This window comes from Eurosta solidaginis, unplaced genomic scaffold (genome assembly GCF_040869045.1).
Source record: "Eurosta solidaginis isolate ZX-2024a unplaced genomic scaffold, ASM4086904v1 ctg00000201.1, whole genome shotgun sequence".
Classification (NCBI taxonomy): domain Eukaryota; kingdom Metazoa; phylum Arthropoda; class Insecta; order Diptera; family Tephritidae; genus Eurosta; species Eurosta solidaginis.
Genome location: NW_027136961.1, coordinates 364,709 through 384,462, shown reverse-complemented (window position 1 = coordinate 384,462; position 19,754 = coordinate 364,709). Strand labels below are relative to the sequence as shown.

At 39.3% G+C, this 19,754-nt stretch overlaps 1 protein-coding gene across 1 annotated transcript; it reads right to left on the bottom strand.

The window, feature by feature from the left end:
• Positions 1-1,304: 1,304 nt before the first annotated feature.
• Positions 1,305-2,063, bottom strand: LOC137235866 (cytochrome b5 domain-containing protein 1-like). The gene is made up of 3 exons (XM_067758665.1): positions 1,926-2,063; positions 1,495-1,860; positions 1,305-1,436 (listed from the first exon to the last, which is right to left on the bottom strand). Exons 1-3 carry the CDS (start codon positions 2,049-2,051, stop codon positions 1,305-1,307), a joined length of 624 nt encoding a protein of 207 aa, XP_067614766.1. The 5' UTR covers positions 2,052-2,063.
• Between the last annotated feature and the right edge of the window lie 17,691 nt (positions 2,064-19,754).

Below are 19,754 nucleotides of genomic sequence, written 5' to 3'. Positions count from 1 at the left end.
CGTCATCCAACTAATGCGAAGTGAGAATTGCTATATTATGGCTAAAAAATCACAAAGTGTCAAGTAATGACGGAATACCCGCCGGGGTGCACAAACATGGAGACGAAGAGTTGGTATAAGATAAAAAACTGAAAAAGCGAGTCTTGCACTAAATGTGGACAAGACGAAGTACTTGCTGTCATCGTGGCCATTGTAGCCACGACGCTGCTGGCGGATATAAATTCGAGAGGGTGAAGGACTTCGTCTATTTGCGAACCAGCTAGGCCGACATTGTTTTTGCTTTTACTCAATGTCTGCCTAGAAATCAAACGGATATTAATTCTTGCCAACAAGTGCTTCTTTAGGCAATTGAAAAGTAAATTCCTCTCTCGACGAACAAAATTTTTTCTCTACAAGTCACCCATCATACCTGTCCTCATATATGGCTCCGAATCATGGAAGGTGTTGCGAGAAGATGAGATGACTCTTGGAGTATTCGCGAGAAAAGTCCTCCGGAAGATTTATAGTCCTATCCGTGATGCCGACGGCGAGTACCGAATGAGGAATAATGATGAGCTATATGACCCTTTCGCAGATATAACGATAGTGCAGCGAATAAAAACAGAAAACTTCGCTGGCTAGGTCATGTTATGCGGATGAACGAATACGCTCAGGTAGTTCGTAAACAGAGGAAAGGGAAGACCTTCACTGAGTTAGGAGAGACAGTTAGAGGAAGACGTCAAGAAGTGCTGTATGTTGAATTTTGGCAGGATTTACAGATCGCGTCCGGACACATCTTTTGTTTACATTTTACTCATTCCGCACGCAAAAGTACAACAACTCTGAGTAAAACGTGAAGAAATATATCTTAAGACACGAACAATGAATTCACGCCATTTCATCCAGTCGTCACTTGTAAACAATTAGCTTTTCATACTTATGCAATGAAAACTTCAACAAAAAGATATTAGGTAGTAATACTAAATTTAGTTTTCAACTCGACCCAAATAAACCCTTGAGACAAAAAATGTAGTAGGATGTAAGGGCGAAGCAAAGTACACCGATTGGAATAAGGTCTGAAGACTGCGTCGGCAATGAAACATGTTGTCAAAAGCGTGACGTCACGCTGAGAAAATTTATTTCGCAGCTAATTATGATTTTTTTGCTTTCATTTTTCAATGCGCGATCTGCTCATTGGTTCATGGGTTTAACGCTCTATTTTGCGCGATATATTCGCATTCACTCACTCCGCTTTCCTTATTACTGGAAGAACTTATTTTTTCAAATTGTGTATATTCTCCCATAAGTTAAAATTTTTACAATATTTAAGCAATAATAACATCATTAGTATAATACAACCAAATTGATGGTGGTGGCAAATCATAACTGCACTCCTCCTCAATCAAGCCATTTTCGTCCAAGTTACCTTTCAAATTCAATTTACCGCCACATTGACCCTACGAGTAAATGAAAGAGATTGGGTTGTAAAAAAATTTAAATTATAGGTTTTCTTACCCTATTCGAAAACTTTCGCCATATATAGCTCCCAGCATGATGATTGTAGATTGCTTTATATTTGCGTTGTATTTCATAAATTGAATCCTCATCACAAACTTTCATAAGTTGTGTCGTGCCAGTGAGCGTATTTATAATGCGCACACGTCGATCGCGTCGTGTCAGTCGACCAATGTGGTACATGGGATCTTGACTCCACAGTTTGCCCTTCGTTTTACATATTTCGCTGTGAGCTGTTTCCAATATCGGTGGAAAGAGTAAACGTGGACGTCCTGTGACCGGCGAAGTTTCTGTTTTCGGCATGAAAGTTTTATCAAAGAAATGCGAAAGATCTTTGCCACCAAAAGCGAGTAAGTATTCCAAGTTCTGTGGAGTAGAAGGATTAAATGTAAAAAGAATTGTTTCAGATAGTTCTTCAGTTTTCTATTTACACTATTCCAGTGATCGTAACGATCTTTCAGCATCGGCGTCAAGTCGAGCACATTTCCATGCAACACAACCCAAAAATCATCCTTTTTGTTATGCAATGCCACTTCATCGGATAAATAATAACGCATTTTTGCTATTTGTTTTTTAAAAAATATATTTCAATATTTATTTGATAAATTACGCTTATATACTATTTTTAGAATTGAAATAAAATTTATCAGTTTACTTTTGAATTTCCTAATTTCATTTTGAAAAGAAAATATTTGAAGGGAAATTTTTTTGTATACTTTAAAAAATGCTACACTTTAATAAGGTGGATGTGGGCGGATCTTCCAACAAATTTTTTCAAAGTCCTTCATTCTTTTTTCGTTCAGAATGTGCACGGTACTTGGACCAATTCCAGCACAGACACTATGAACCTTCTTTTAGATATGTGAACACTTTCCAGCATGCGTGGATGTACCTGCTCCTGAGTATGCATCACAGTTAGTGAAAAGAATGGCAGATGAGAGGAAGCTGGACTGAGCGCTGTCAACATTTGGGCCTTTTAAGTTACCTGGGTAGCATTGTATCTTCCTAGCCAAACTGCATCACACTGTAGAAGTTATTAAGCCATGGTTACGGGTTATATTTGTAAGCTAGCTAAAGCTGAATTATGCAAGTGCATTATGGAGGGAGGATAAGGTAGTTTTTATACCAAAGACGTAGAAAGCCTAAGGCATATAGATATCCTTCCGCCTTCCCGACCATTGTGTGCTGTAAGTCATTTGAAATCTATGCCAAAAAACAGGAAAAGTGTGATGAATTCAGACCGCCAAACCACTGTAAAGGCCTCTTGTACTCACTTGTCAGCAACACAAAGTCCATAACTGAATGCAGCATATTTTTCAATGCGATAGCCCTGCACTTTAGTTTTAGCTTTATATGGGTATCTGAATACAGGGATATTTAGGGCAGCTGTATAGCTGATGGGATTGTTCAGGAGAGGAACAATCGCCCACATGCATCCCGAAAATGTTTCTGTATATATATCTAGGACCTCTTTTCAATTCAATGTCAGCACGAAAACTATGAGCAGGGCAAACCTGCTCTGGTCAGCGCTTCCTGCATGTGAATCATCAAGTTTGGTTTGGCCTACCTATGTTGAAAGACACACTAACACTCTTTTGACCCTGAATAAGTCAAGCGGTAGTTAAATTATTGACTTCAGGAAGTGGTTTGATCCACAGTAACTGGTGCAATAAGAGCTACTTATAGCTAAAGGTATCAAAATGGGCCCATTGGTGTGCTTTGTATCGGACTGGGATGCATCATCTCGGCTCAGTCCTTTTAACCTAACCTATCCTATGCTTTTAGAACATCGATTAAGGAGTTAAACTATTTTTGCAGTATTTTAGAGACTCTACACTCGGAAGGTAGTGCTTAATCCGATAGGTGGTGCAGCTGTCGAGATATTTGGAATGATCATATTCATGGATCGATTTGACACTCTCAATATAAAAGGCACTGAAGATGGCACAATACTGGTCAGGTTGGGTTAAACTAGCCGGTCCATAAGGATTTCACATAGAGACTGAATGTGTCCATAGTGTTACCGGAAAACTCCACCAAAACCGAGAAGGGAATTTCATCCTCTTGGCAAATCCTACAAGCTTTCAAGGACCTCGCCTGCTTGTTGTTTCCAGAGCTGAAAGCTGTGTCACTCCTAATATCTGGAGTAATGCAGCTAGGCCCTCAGTTAGTTTCAGCACTGCGAGAAGCTGAATATTGTTGTTTTCTTATCATGACACCAATGTATAATCAGTGGCGGATCGTGAGCTTGGCTGTTTTATTTTTATAAAAGCGGTATTCATGTATAAATTGCCACGCATCGTGAAATGCCAAAATTTTGTGCCTACTGCTATTTTCATGCTCAAGAAAAATGCAAAATTTTTCTTGAATGTTTTTTGAGCTGCGTACAGCGCTTAATAATACCAAAATATAAGCTTTCGATTTTAAGGTATTTTCGAAAATATGTATGTATTCTGTTTTTAAATACTTTCAGGGCCACGGAGAGCGAATATTTTAAGTTAGATAAACGTTTTTGACACAATTTTATAAGCGCTATCTGTCAATAATGCTACAACTAACTTAAAATCACATTTTATTTCGACTTCCCAACGACTTAAGTGGTCGCCATTTCCTTCAAATCACACTCCATACTACTCTAAAAAAACGGGGAAAAAGTAAAGCGTGATTGGCTCGTTTGAAGTGCAACAAAAGAAATATAGAAAGCGAGAGAAAGTCCGTTAAGTATTACACAGTAACAGTGGATGCGACCCCTGATTCGTAGCATATTGAGCAGACTGTTTTTATATTGCGTTATGTTTTATTAAACAGGGACTTCGGAAAACGGAAAATCCAAGAACGCTTCTTAGAGTTTGTCGATTGTAACGCAAAAACAGGAGAAGCTATCGCTGATCTGATTCGCAGCACTCTAAAAAAGCACAATATTCTACTGGATGACTGCCGTGGGCAAGGGTATGATAATGGCAGTAATATGAGCGGTCATTACAAAGGAGCGCAAAGTCATATCCTGAGAGATAACTCCCTGGCAATATTTGCACCTTGTGCTTGCCATAGTTTAAATTTATGTGGAGTGCAAGCTGCTGAATATTCTGCAGAAGACATCACATTTTTCGGTATTATGCGCAGAAATTGTATAATATCTTTAGCGCAAGCCCTAAGAGATGGGAACTTCTCAAGGAAAAAACTAATTGCTCCTTGCATAGCATGTCACAAACACGATGGTCTGCTCGTGTGGATAGTGTGAAACCTTTCGCAACTCACATACCCCAAGAAAGCTATTGATGAAATCAAGCTTTTGAATCTGAGTTCAGAAACAGTAACGGATTTAGAAGGTATTGAAGCATATATGGGGAAATTTGAGTGTATCCTCTTAGCCTCCATTTGGCTCAAAGTGCTGAAGGCAATCAACCATCGAAATTTGGTACTGCAAGCTAGAAATGTCACACTGAACGTGGAAACAGAAAATATTCGTAGCCTGATTGATGAGTTGAAGAAGTTCAGGGATCAATGGTCGATCATACTTCAAGAATGTAAGATTCTGGTAGGGAGTATAGGAGTTGTGAATACCTTCGCAGAGAAAAGAAGGAAGACAAGAAAGCGCCAGTTTGATGAATTACCTGTCGAATCACCTGAGTGTGATTCCAAAACTCAATTCAAACAGCAAGTTTTTTACGTTCTTTTGGACTGTTTGATTGGTAACATGACAAGACCTTTCAAATCCGTAAATGACATTGCGATTAAATTTAGATTTTTGTGGAAGTATCAGGATCTAACGGAAGAAGAGCTCAGAGAAAAGGCAGCGGCATTCTGCACGATTTATGGTATCGATATTTCTACGGATCTAATAGATGAAATCATTCGTCTCAAAGCCATCCACTTAGCAAATTTGGGATGTGATTCGCTGCCACCATTTCAACTTCTGAACATATTTCGTGACTTGAAGATGGAAGTATTATTTCCGAGCATTTGCATAGCATTAAGAAAATTTTCCACAATTCCAGTCAGTGTGGCTGAAGGGGAGCGTTCTTTTAGTCTATTGTCTCGCGTGAAAAATTTTTTACGTTCTACTACGAGCCACAATCGCTTGACAAGCCTTGGAACATTGGCGTTGGGGTCCAGCCTTGCTCGCAGCATTAGTTTTGAATCGCTAATTTCCATTTTCGCAGACCAAAAAGCACGGAAGGTTTTCTTTGGATGATTCAAGCTCCTAAAATATACATATTTAGAAAAAGTTAATGTAAGCAAATCAAACAATGAAATCTAATATTTCATTTATGTAAGTGCACCAGTATATGTTATTTTATATGAAATAAAACTGACAATGTGAATTGAAAAATTTATGTATGTTATGTTATTTTTTTACTGAATTAACTTTATTTTTCACATTATTATTGTCGAGGTCTATACGCATCTTTTGACACCTCTCTCGATATTTTTGGTAGCGTATTAGCAGTCGACCCCTCAACTAGACTTTTACCGAAAATTCAAACACCAGTTTCCTTGTAATTAAAAACTCTTTGAGAGCACTTTTTTTATTTCTGTGAAATAAATTTGTATTTTTAAAATTGTTGCAAAAACCGTGCAAAAAAATTGTTCTTCAGCACATTTTTGCACGCAAGGAAAAACACAAACGCAAAATTTTACTCTCTGCGATATTCCGTTGAGAAAAAAATGGCCCGCAGTATTGATGCTAGATATTTTCATTTCCACACCTTGGACTTAAAGATTTTCCATACAAAATTTTATTTTTCAAATACTTTAAGTATTGAACATATGAATATTTTTTTTCTTTGGATATTTCATTTTTGTTCTGTAAAGTACATCGTAGATTCGCGCCTGGTATAATCCAACGTGATAAAGGAGGGTATCTTGCGGATGTGTCTTACTTGCTGGAATTTAATGCCTCACTTTCCTGACCTCTGCGCACAGCAATATAAACGGAATGAATATGCAGATTAGATGGCCAAGAAAGATTCCGAAATAGAAATTAGCAAGGCGCTAGGTTGTCTCCAGAGAAGAATCGTCGAATATCAGTCTGGCAAAAGTTGTGAAGGTGGGCCTTCTGCTCTTTCTTAACATCAGAGAAAGCAAGTGATTCATAAAGGATTTCTAAGAAGTAACATGGTTAGAATTTTCCACCAATCGACACTCACTGAGGGCATTCATAATGAACAAAAATGTCTCCGAGTGGAAGTATGAGAAATACCCACGCCCTCTTAACCTAACCTAATCAATGAAATGATGTAAATTGCCTTGGTGTGACCGATTGGTGCCAGTTAACACAACAAAGAAGCGACTGGTGCTCCTTGCTGAACGGCCATAATCTCAAGAGGTTAAAGGACTTCGGTCGTCGCCAATTTACTGACTTTGTTGAAGATTTATTTGCAGTATCGATACCAGAATTGCGCAGTTTGTTCCATTCGCTTAAGGCTCTCCAGCTCTCTTAGTACGTCGACCAATTTCAGCGTACTATGATTGTTGTTTTTGAGTTTTCTCATCATGTGGGGCAGATTAATATTATCTATGCCCCAGGCCACTTTCCCAAGCTCCAATTACAATATATCCTTTGACCACTGAGTGTACATGGGATACCATATCCATATCCACCACTTCAAGCCGTGCATAAGTGACTTGCCTTTGGAGGTATGAAACAACTCCCTCTAGCAACGTCAAGGTCACACGCTATCAGCGTAATCCAATTAAAACCACTCTTCTTGAATGTAGGTTGTCTCGTTGCGTCCCGCAGACAAAAATCCACCTTTCTGCCCAAAGTGATTGGTACAATCAATTAGCGCCACAGTTAGATACTACTTTTCCACGCTATTCCGTGGCAAAATTGTCTTTTTTTCTACTCCCTCTTGGTCCCATGATTAGCGCTCCTTCTCTTGGTCCTTTGGGTTGCCCACGGCTTCTAAATTCTAGCCAATTGTAACCCTGCAAAGTATAAGGAGAGGGCTCTCCCTTTCTTTTTCGAACACATCACCACTCTTCGTCTCTGTTCGGAAACGTCTGCCTTTCCCTTGCCGTGTTCATTGATTTTCCGCCAGTTTTTTTTTTCCCCGTTAAAAATATGGGGAAGGGATGCTGTCCACCAAATCTGTGCCCCTTGCTGAGGTAAAGCCCTAGCTAGTTTCCAATGCCGTGAGGCATTGAGAAGTCTTTAGTCATATCCGAATATTCTTACTGGCTGCAAATCATTTGATAAGCATGGTACGCATAACAAACTGGTAAGGGAGTTGTGAGTTATTTGCCAATTACTTTATAACGCCTTCCTATGTCGCATTAAATGTAGGCGCAAGCTTCATAGTTCTCCTTAGCTTTTGCATCAACTACAACTTGCCAGTCCCTAGCAGTGAACTATAACGAGAATGTGTTATGTGGTATGCACTTCTCACCTAAGTAGAACCTAATTTTTTCCCATTGTTACATAACATGACTGTGCCTACATATTTTTAAGTATCCATAAGTGAGTTGACAATTCTGACTTCTTAATTTGTTAACTTCTTTCCACGACTACCTTAAATTTGCTCATTGTGTGAAAAGAACTCCCACTCCCATTCGAAACTTTGCAAATACTGGTGGCGTTGACAGGTGATTGTTATCGGTTGACTGACATGCAAAAAAAACATTAAAGAACTGGGATTCAACAAGTAAATTACAATATGAAAAGAGGTGATAGGTACATAGAAACCAAAAGAAATGCAAAGAAAAAGTTTAAAATAAAAAAAAGAAATAAAAATTAGCTAAAAAATGTGAACATGCAAATAAGTATGAACATGTACTTTGCGCATAAATTGACTGCCTACAAATTAATATTAGAACAAGTTTGTGTCTTAAGTCTTTGGTATATTATGGGAAGTGCTTCACTTCGTTTAGGCTCAAAGGCAGCTGCTAACATTAACGTACTGGCTCTATACAAGTGAAAAATGTTCTTGGCTAATAAGTGTTTATGAACTGACAGTTTGTGTGTGCATATGTATGTATGGAGGTATGTCTGTTTATTGTCTTCCCAACACCAAATAACAAAAAATTAGCTGAGAAAATCATTTTCTAATTCTTTTAAAATTGTTACAAAATATTTCGCCTGTATTTTTGCATTTCTATGCTGTTACAACAACTAAAATGGCAGTAGGGGGGGATAGTGGGTTGACTTTGAACGCAATTTGATTTTATTTTTGCACGCAAGCTTTGTTTAAGGAATTTCGCATGCGCATTCCAAACATAGCACTTGGCTATGTAAAGCAATTTCCGGGGTGAAGACAAAATGCGTAAAAAATGCGCTGTAAAGCAGAATTCTTACCAAAAATATTTGTGCTGTCGTCTTATATGGCTGAATTTTTGATGTGGGATTTTCTCTCGCTACAAAGACAAGCGGAAGCGTGTAAATGCAATAAGGAAAGAGTTAATATGCGGTGTAAGGTGTGAGGAATGGAATGCGTTCACAAAGTAAACATAAAATGTTTGTGTCGTAAATTATTTGTGTCTTTCTACACTCAAGTTTCAGTTAATTTATTTGCGCTGATTTTTGAGCGTAGATTTACATTCTAATTGCAAAACAGACGAAAATTTTAATCCACTAATGATATCCGCTGGATGAATAAGTAGACGATTTTTGAAAATTATGTACGTGAATTTTTTAGGTATGCAAATTTTGTATGACAGTGGCAAAGAGCTTTAACATTTTGTCTTAATTACGAATTACTAATTTTGCTAATCACTCAGCGTTAAAATGGAAATAACATATTTTTGAGAAATTTCAAAAAAATTATATTAAAATGTAAATGCAAAGATTAAAATGTGAATAAATTTGTACATATGGATGTATGTGCATTAGACTGTCTTTGTAAAATACGCAAAATGTTTGCATGAAATAGCAAGCGATGAATTTTATAAGGAATTGAAAAATAGATTTTATCTCTTATTATAGTTTAAAGCAACAACAGAGGTGAAAGGTTGGCGCAAGAGTGCTCAAATGGCGGATGAGGTGATAAATGTGTACACAGATGGTTCGAAAGTAGTGGAAGGAGTAGGGTCTGCAATATACTGTGCTTATTCGGATCAGCATTTTCACTATAGCGTTTTCCAAGCGGAAGTATTAGCCGCAACCGAAGCTGTAGAAACACTGGAAGAGAATAACTTAAACTGCTACCGTGTTAACTTTTATATAGCCAGCGAAGCAGCAATTACGGCAATAATCTCGCATAGCAGAGCATCCAAAAGTGTCTTAGAGTGTAAGCAAGTGCTGGAAAGAATAAGGACGGGAAAAGCATACATCTATATTGGGTTCCGCGGCATATAGGAATAGATGGGAATGGAAAAGCCGATGAACTAGGTAAAAAGGGCACATCCCTTGAGGCTTGTTCCGTAGATTAAGAGGAGGCGAGATGTGCACTTGATCGATCAAGCGGGAAAGGCATGGGTTCAAGCCCGGGGCTGCAAAGTGTTGGAGAATATGTATAGTTCTTTCAACCTTAGACTAAAAAGTTGCTTCTAACATTAAAAAGAGAGGACTGTACAGTGTACACTCATGACAGGTATTCTGACTGTATACTGCCTTCTGGCATCACATGCCTTTAAATTAGGCTTGGTCAGCGATAGCAAATTTATGAAGTACGAGTTTGATGATGAAACGATCGTTTTGTGCACGCGCTTGCCAGGCTAAAACTCTAGCTATTAGGAGTGAGAGAGCTGTCAGGACTAGAAGCAGAAATTGGCATAAGTCCCAGAAAGCTTATAGTAGTTATTTTCCAAGAGAGCGGAGTTGTTTCATAACAAAGGTCCTGGTTTTTGATAGAGTTTTTCGGTTTGGTCGTTAAATAAACTTCTGGTAATACTACGGACTCATTCAATCTATGTGAGGTCCTCATGGATCGGCCAGTTCAACCTAACCTAACCTATAGTTTTTTGCCTTCAAAATCAAAGTAATTTGTGATCTTTAGATTTTACTACCATCATCCATCCGGCATCGTATACAATTCAATTCTAGATTTGGTGTGTATGTATGTGTAAAGTTCATAAAACTATGATATATCGAACAAGTTTATGTAAATAGTTTTCTAGGCTGAAAATGCTACCCTAAAAATTTAAAAGTAAGGCCTAGAGCTCTTTTGAAAGGAATTCAGGAAATTCTTTCACATGCAAGATATGCAAAAGAAACCCTAAAACATCGGGTAATACTTCCAACCTTCGCTGCAACGTTGAGAATGTACATAAGCAGATCCTAGTAGATACCCAGTCTAGTGATAGTGAGGATCGCACAGCCGAAGTTGTTCCTCACAGGCAAATGAAGCGGAGACAAATTTCTCAAAATATTAGCATAGCATCTACACATAAGGTATATTTGACTTTTCTTAGAGAGGTATTTCAGAATAGTAATGAGGAAACAGTATGCACAAACTCCGAGTCCCAAACTACTACATGTGCTCCGTTAGTATCAATATATAAATTTAATTCTCAGTTGTCTAAAACAAGAGCAGCGCAACCAAATGTCAAGGACTTCTTCGACCTAGTAAAAAGACCCCAGCGGGATAAAAGCGGCAGGTTTGCTGTCATAAGAGGCCACTAAAATACCAAATTGATTGAAGAGGTTACGTAGCGCAACCTTCTCAAGGGGTTGCCAGGTTATAGCTTCTCCAACCAAATTGTTAACCTCACCTACCTGTGGCGAATCTTCTTTCTCTAACAGCGGAGACTCTAGTGACCCCAAGTTCTTTCCGGATATAGGGGGTGGGACGGCGTGATGGCCTAAGGATTTCATGTCGTTCCCGAGATGGTCGGGATAGTACCTAAATGGTGCTTGTTACAGGAGCAGTCAAAGGACCATCAACATCGATAATACTCCCCAAAACCTACGGAGAGTATCCTTATCGCTCCAACAACAACAACACTATAAGATAAAAGCATTTCATCACAAAACGGCACTAAGTAAAAAAACATTGATGCAATTGTAAACTTTACTGTAATGACGGAGTTATTATATAACATATTGTAACGAATTCTGAGGATTTCTGATATTTATACACCTTCTGCTATCGTTCGAATCGCTAAACTATTGAATAAATAACTCCAATTTTCAGTATTGCAAACTGGTCTTTATTTAGATTACTTTGGGAGTAGTACTTCACAATTATACTTCACAACCAATAGCGTGTTTAAATCAAAACTGATTCGTTATTACTGGGCTTGCGCTGCTTTTATACTCTCGGTTTTTTCGTTCACCCATTTCTCCTAAGGTCTAGTAATTTCGCGAAAAGCTGTAGCTCATGATTGGTTAGTTACCAGCTATATACATGTATATCTGTAGTCCACGCCTTTTCCATAGGCGTATGCGTCTGTATGTGTGAGTGACCACTTCGGCTGATTACCCCCAGCGGGTTAGGGGGTTAGAATATACCTGCGGTATGTATGCCTGTCGTAAGAGGCGACTAGAATACCAAGTAGGTTCAAGGGGTTGTGAAGCGCAACCCTTTCAGTTTGCCAGCGCAATATATAGCTTCTCCAAACCTAATTGTCAACCTCACCTATCCGTGGCGATTCCTGTTACATTAACAACCGAGGCTCTGTCGTCCCCGAACTCCTCATGGATCTAGGAAGTGGGGGCGGTATGGCCTAGAAGATCGCATGTGGTCATAACAAATCGTTCCCGAGATGGTCGGGCTTGGTACCGGAACGTACCGGATCTGCATCCAGCGAAGGACCATCAACATCGACAACACTCCCAAAGACCTTCGGGGAGTGTCCTTATCGCTACAAAAACAACAACAACTACATATTTGTGTGTGTGAGATATCTCTTCGTTGCCTTGTACGTAAGTATTGCTAGCCTTAATGTGTATATGTGCATAAGAGTTGCTGCTTCCTGCTTTCGTTGTTGTGTGATTATTCACTAACAGCTTAGTGATGTCAGCATTCGCCACAATATGTAGGTGCTGGGTTTTGATAGGGTTTTTAAGTTTGGTCGTTAAACAAAGTTCTGGTTGCACTATGGACTCATTCAGGCTATGCGAGGTCCTCACGCTAAGCGGAGTATCTTTTCAATTTGTGGTATTTCTCTTCCACTTTTTACCCGAATTGGCGTGACTTTCATGTATCTTCTAGCAGCAATTTTCATAGACCCAAATCGAGTCCTGTGAATTAGGTTAGGTTAGGTTGAACTGGCCGGTACTTGAGGACCTCACATAGCCTGAATGACTCCATAGTGCTACCAGAAATTTGTTTAACATATATATTAGACTGGGTTGATTTATTAACCCATATCGCGCCATCGATTTTTCGATAGGATTTGGGCTCAGAAAAAAAAGTTCCACTACCCATACCCAAAAAAATAATTTTCGAGCCTACGAAATTATATTTTTTTGACTTTTTTCGACTTTAATTTTTAAGTTTTTTTGATGACCTACTAAAAAAATTTCATTTGATTGTAAAATTTTCATGCATTGTGAATGATAACTAAGTGTGATATCTTCTGCATAGACGTCAAAATTCCAAAGTGATTGGATCACCTGATTTATATTTGACTATCGCTGTCTCATTCTGTATCTCTTTCTATCACCCACTGAAGATAGGCGCCACCATATTGAACACCCTGTCAAAACACTAAAAAGTAGCCATATTGAACATCCTGTCAGGCATTTGACAGATAAGATATCACACTTAGTTATCATTCACAATGTTTTCATGTATACCCTGTCCGACCCAAAAATGCCCGCTAAAAACGTTGACGATGACATTTTTTTAATTATTATTATTTTTTTTTTTTTTCAAAAAACTGTAATCGACAACGTTTTTAGCGGACATTTTTGGTCGGACAGGGTATACATATTGTGACGAATATTAGTATCACTAAGCGATACTACCATCACTAAGCCGATACTAAGCGACATGTACATAAACAAATCAATCATCATCTACGCACATACATACAAGGCAGCAGAGATACTCACAAACGCATGGCATCATCAGCTGCAGTAGTACTCACATATACACACGCATATGTATACAAATTACAAATATACGTGTATATAGCTGGCAAACAAGCATCAGGTTCACGAAATTACTAGACCTTAGGAGAAATGGGCGAACTAGGAAACCGAAGATTACGCCCGTTTTCAAATGTGGAAATAAGAACGATGTGCGTAACTATAGACCAATTTCCAAGCTATCCACAATTTCTAAAATTCTTGAGCATGCTTCGAACGCCAAGTTGAGTTTTGCTGTTAAATCCCTTATATCCCCCCACCAGCACGGGTTTGTTGCTGATAGGTCTACGGTTTCAAATCTTGCTGTTTTTAGCGAATACTCTATAGAGTCTTTCTCTGCTGGACTACAGGTTTATTGCATTTACATTGACTTTGCCAAAGCTTTTGATAGAGCTCCTCACACAGTTCTGATAAAAAAATTAAGCTGTCTCGGTTTTTATTCAACGTTTCTTTTGTGGGTACGTTCTTATTTAAGTAATAGACACTGCGTTGTTACCATAGATGGTAAAATGTCTAGTCCGTTCGTTGCGACTTCTGGCGTTCCTAAGGGAAGTATACTAGGCCCACTTTTATTTATATTATTTATTAATGACATCAGCAGTTGTTTTTCGTTTGCAAAGTGTTTACTTTGTGCAGATGACTTACAAATTTTCTCAGCTATTAAATCGCCAGATGATGCCATAAAGCTGCAGGATGATGTAAATAAGCTTTACCAATGGTGCCTGAATTCCTGTCCTTCTTTAAATACGCATAAGTGCTTCCAAATTATTTATTCAAAATCAACTAATATTTTGTCTACAAAATACAGTATATCTAACTATGAACTTCAATGTGTTGATGAGATTAAAGGCCTGGGTGTCGTTTTCGACAAAAGGTTTTATTTCATTAATCACATTGACTACATAACATCGAAAGCACATTCTATGCTCGGATTTGTACGGCGTAATGCCTCAAAATTCTCAGCCCCCTATACCTTTAAGCTGTTATACACGTCATACGTTAGATCTCATCTTGAATATGCTGTCTTCATTTGGAGACCAATCAATCAAACGGCCATTTGTAGAATTGAGATAATTCAAAAATTGTTCCTTAAATATGCCCTTCGGCCGTTAAACTTTTCGAAGCCGATTCCTTCCTAGTCTGCGCGTCTTTTACTTTGAAGCCTCACGTGTTTGGAAAATCGTAGATCTATACTGTGCTTGTCATTCATGTATAATATTATTAATGGCTACATTGATTGCCCATATTTGCTAGAAAGGATTCGATTTAATGTTCCCAGATATCTCTCAGAAATTCCTTTCCATTTTATTACCATTATTTCAAAACGAATTACGCTGGTAATGCTCCAATTACGCATGCTATTCGGGAGCTTGACTCAATAAGTAATTCCGCTGCTCTTGATTTTTCTATATAAAGGGCTGAATTTATGAATATTTTGAAGTCTGCTTTCTAGGTATACCGATTACTTTTAGGCATAAGTATTTTTTTAATTTTCATTGTATCGTAGTCTGTAAGGATTAAAATTCATAGACTTAAACAAATAAATAATAAATAAAAGCAGCACAAGCTGAGCCATGACTAAGCAATATGATTTAAACACGCAATTGGTTGTGAAGTATAAGTGTTATTGTGAAGTACTTTCAAAGTAGTCTAATAAAGACTATTTTGTAATACAGAATATTGGAGTGTTTTACTCAACAATTTAGCGATACGATCGTTAGTATAAGGTGTAAAATAAGTGGAGTTTCCCTAAATTCGTTACAACATGAAAATTTTTTTAGAAGGTCATGAAAAAAACCTTTAAAATCAAAGTAGAAAAAAAAAAGTAAAAAAAAAATGAAATTTTGCAGGCTCGAAAGTTATTTTTTTTGGGTATGCGTAGTAGAACTTTTTTTGCTGAGCCCAAATCCTATCGAAAAATCGATGGCGCGATATCGGTTAATTTTCGTCCATACCAATCGACCCACCCTAATGTATATATAGAAATTATGCGCCTTTGGCTACTACCTTTTTACAACAAAGTATCATAACTAAAATTTGGGGATTATGTTGAGAAGCTAAATAGAAAACGCTGTTTGACCTGTGTTCACAGGGTGGCAACCTTTTTTTGTTTCCCATTACTCAATTCCTTGTAAGCCAAGTGTTTAATACCAGCGGGAAAGTTTTCAACCTCTTCTCTTCATACATCATAATACGCCGTTATAATTTTACATTGATGGTCATTTGAAAAAAAAAAATAGAAAATTCTACGCTATCCGTTTAAATTGATTTAAAAAAAGTTTATGCTTATGGGGGTTGCTAATGGTGGGCGTTAATAATTCAACCAATAAACATTTTCTCTGGTATGAAAGGGTGTGCCTGTCCTTCATTATACAATATCTGGTACATTGTTGCAACGAAAGGGTGTTAAAGCGATAAAAATGTTCATAAGCTTATGAATTTCATAAATAAGTTTACATAAATGATAAAGCAATACGCTGAATACAGCTTGTGGTACAACAGAATACAGAGGGGTGGTTTTGGGGTAGTAGGCGATGATTTATTTGAGATTTTTATAGACCCTTAAGTTACCTTGAGTACTATGTCCATTTGAATTTAGTTGTGTATGTATGTATGTGTGACTTGAAAATTGATCCCATTAATAACAAAGGTTAACACATAATTCGAAATAGGAAATAAATCGCCTTTGAACTTAGCTCAAATTCTGTTGTAGATTTCACACTACCGCATACTGATTGAACACTGCCTTCTAGAGTCACATGCTTATAAGTTAGGCCTCGTTAGTAACAGCAAGTATAGGAAGTGTGAGCTGCAGGAAGACACGTTGGAGCATGTTCTGTGTTCATGTCCTGCGCTCGCCAGCTCAAGGCTCTAGCTATTAGGGGCTGCAGAGTTGCCACATCTCGAAGCAGCAATTAAGCTGGACCCTAGAAAGCCTATTTATCAAAAGGACGGAGTTATTCTATAATATAAGTTCTGGCCCTTGATTGGGTTCTTTCGTTTGGTCGTCCAACGAATTTTGGTAACACCATGGACACATTCAGTCTATGTGATGCCTTTTTTGCCAGCCAGTTCAAACTAACCTAACCTAAACTAAAACTTACTTAATTGGCGCTTAACAGTAAACGGCTATTGCCGTCTTACACGGCGCGCCAGTCGCTTCTTAGTTGGGTCAACGGGCACCAATTGTTCCCACTAAGGGAATTTTGATCGTTTTCTAGCAGCGGAATGGGGGCCGCCCTCTTTCTCAGCTTCCATAGGCGAGTTCCGATAAAAATACTTTCTTGGCCGGAGCATTTTTCATTTCCATAACATGACCTAGCCAACGTAACAGCTCTGCTTTAATTCGCTGAACTATGTTGATGTCTGCATAAAGATCGTACAGCTCATCATTAAATCTTCTTCGATACTCGCCGTCGCCAACGCGTAGAGGTCCGTCGATCTTTCGAACAACTTTTCTCTTGAGCGCTCCAAAGAGCTATTTCGTCTTCTCTGAACACCGTTCATTATTCCGAGCCACATAGCAGGATGGTTGCGATAAGTGACTTGTAGATCATGATTTTCGTATGCCCAGGGAGGTCTTTACTTTTCAATTGCATACCTGGTCCAAAGTAGCATTTAGTGGCTGGAGTGATTATTCGCTGTATCAAAGCTGATGTTGTTGTTTTTGCTAATGCTGGTTCCTAAATATACGAAATATTTTACTATTACGAAATTATGGCTGCCAACAGTGGCGTGGCTACCAAGACGAAAATGCGCTGACTCTTTTCTTGATGACATTCATTCACCATCAAACCCATCTTCTCTGCTTCATTTTCCAGTTCGGAATAAGCAAAATTTACGGCGCGTATATTAAGACCGATGATATCAATGTCGTCAGCACACGCCAGTAATTGCTGTTAGAATATTGTTCTAGAGCGGTAAAGTTCTGCAGCTTGTATTATTTTCTTCTACTATGATGTTGCTCCACGTCACTTTGCACAGCCGTATAAGGCGTAATGGCAGCCCCTTTTCATGCTGTCGAAAGCGACTTCAAAATCGACGAAGAGGTGTTGTGTGTCAATTTTTTTTCTCAAATTTTTTTCTAGATTTGGCGCATAATGTAAAGCTGGTCGATCGTAGATTTACCAGATTTGAAGCTGATTCACAGTGGGCTTCAATCTTTCGCAAAATGTGCTTGACAAGACCTTATATGCTATAATAAGAAGGCTGATAGTTGCCGCAGTTTGCAGTATCCATTTTCTTGTGGGCTGCGCAAAGAACACTTAGATTCCAGTCATCAGGCATTTAGTCGTACGACCGTATTTTCAAAGAAGACGATGCATGCGCTTTACCTACTCCTTCCCGCCGTATTTGGGTAGCTCCGCAGACAATCCATCAGCGCCTGCGCATTGTTCTCTCTGGACATCGGTTACAAGATCACAATTTTTTTTCTTCCAGGAGTTTGCCTCGGACTTAAAACCGTCTTGCTTCCCTTTTCAACTCACTTTACACTTTTCCTGTTACGCTATCTTTTAACCTAGCGCTGTAGGCAGCGTCTTTTCCTTCGGTTTACACACGGCATTCTTCATCGTACCAATTGATTTTACGTCGCCGGTAACCAAGTTTTCATCGACGGGGGTAAAAAGTGCTTTATAGATATGCCTTCACTACTCTTGAATTCCGTTGTTGGTGTTGTATTAACAGTGCTTCGCCCCATTCAATGGGCACAACCACTCACAAATTGTCATCAAAATCCTCTAACGGGATTCCAAGGAACCTGGCTGTTTCAACAGGGGCGGACCATAGGGAGATGGGTGTTAAAGGCGTAGGTTCCACATTACAATTGAAAAGATGGTTGGTGTCATGTGGGGACACATCATATGCAGGACATGCATTACGTATGTCGGGGTTGATTCTGGACAAGTAAGAGTTTATTAATCTGTTACAGTATCCAGAACGAAGTTGGGCCAGGGTGACTCGTGTTTCCCTTGGTAGTGTGCTTTCTTCTTCTGCAAGGGTGGTATTACACATTGATAACGGGGTTCACAGGGCGCGTCCTGACAAAGGCGTTTACCGATTCTGTGTGGATTTGGATAAGGGCCTGCTTATGCTTGCCTGGATCAAACGGTTGTGTTGGCAGGTGCCGGATCTCGTCATAGTGCTTTAGCAGATGTTCTCTTAATTACCTTGAAGGCGGTGCTAAATCAAGCAGTTGTTTGCTAGGATATCCGGGTTTGTGACAATTAAGCAAGCTTTTTCAGCATTTCGATGTGCTCTTTAATATTGAGCGCTTCACTATGTAGATGGTGTTCGGGAGTCATAAGGAGACATCCGGGGGCAGTTCTGATTGCAGCATTTTGACAGCCCTGTAGCCTTTTGCTGTCTGTATTTTTAAGGCCACACGACCAGACTGGTGACGTCTAGCTCATGAGCGGCCGGCCAATTGCTTTGTACGTGGTTAGCAACGTTTATTTATCTTTTCCCCATGCTGCCGGCATGCGACTTGTGGATTTTGTTGCGACTTTGTACTTTAGAAACAATCTCGGTGGCATGAGCCTTGAAGGGTAGAGTATTATCAAACGTTACCCCTAAGAACTTTGGGCATAATCGTGCAGTCGTCAGCATAAGAAATGATTGTGACTCCTTCTGGTCAGGAAGGGAGTTTTGATATGTAAAAATTAAACAGAAGCGGGGATAGGACACCACTCTGTGGAACCCCCTGTTTAATTGTTCTAGGTTTAGAAATTTCGTTCTTAAATTCAACCGCCGCCTGACGACCACTCAGATAATTAGCGGTCCATCTTTTTAGGCAAGCGGGAAGGTGTGAGCCTTCGCTTCCCACGGCAGCCGGTTCTTCGTACCGGAGTTAGTCGGTACTTTTTTTCCCCACCAAGGGCTGTCATTTCAGTGCAACCCCAATTAAGTTGTTACCTCCCTCCCACAAATTGTCATCCTTGGAGCAGCTCCCTGCAGCTGGACTGCTCCATACCCTCCTGCTCCGGGAAGGCATTGAACCTAACCCCGGTCCCAGGCTGTGTTTCTGCTGCATATGTCGGAAAAGGATTTATATTAAACGGTCATACTCTTGTCAGTGTGTCACGTGTAAAAGGTGGTTGCATCGTTCGGGCTGTTCTGCGTTAGAATATCGCCCCCCGAAATTTCTATAAAACCTTTGTGGCTCCCTGGTGTTCATGTCCAAGGACATCCCGCGGTTCACTCTCAAACGTATCTCCGCAACTTCTAGCAGTCCACATCAACCATCCGCTGTTGCTCGCGCCAAGTGGCGCTTCCACCTAACGCGGCC

Coding starts and splice junctions, on each gene's coding strand:
- LOC137235866 (XM_067758665.1), bottom strand. CDS start 2,051: ATGCGTTATTATTTATCCGATGAAGTGGCATTGCATAACAAAAAGGAT. Junction 1,861..1,925: donor GTTACGATCACTGGAATAGT/GTAAATAGAAAA, acceptor TCTACTCCACAG/AACTTGGAATACTTACTCGC. Junction 1,437..1,494: donor GGCGAAAGTTTTCGAATAGG/GTAAGAAAACCT, acceptor ATTTACTCGTAG/GGTCAATGTGGCGGTAAATT.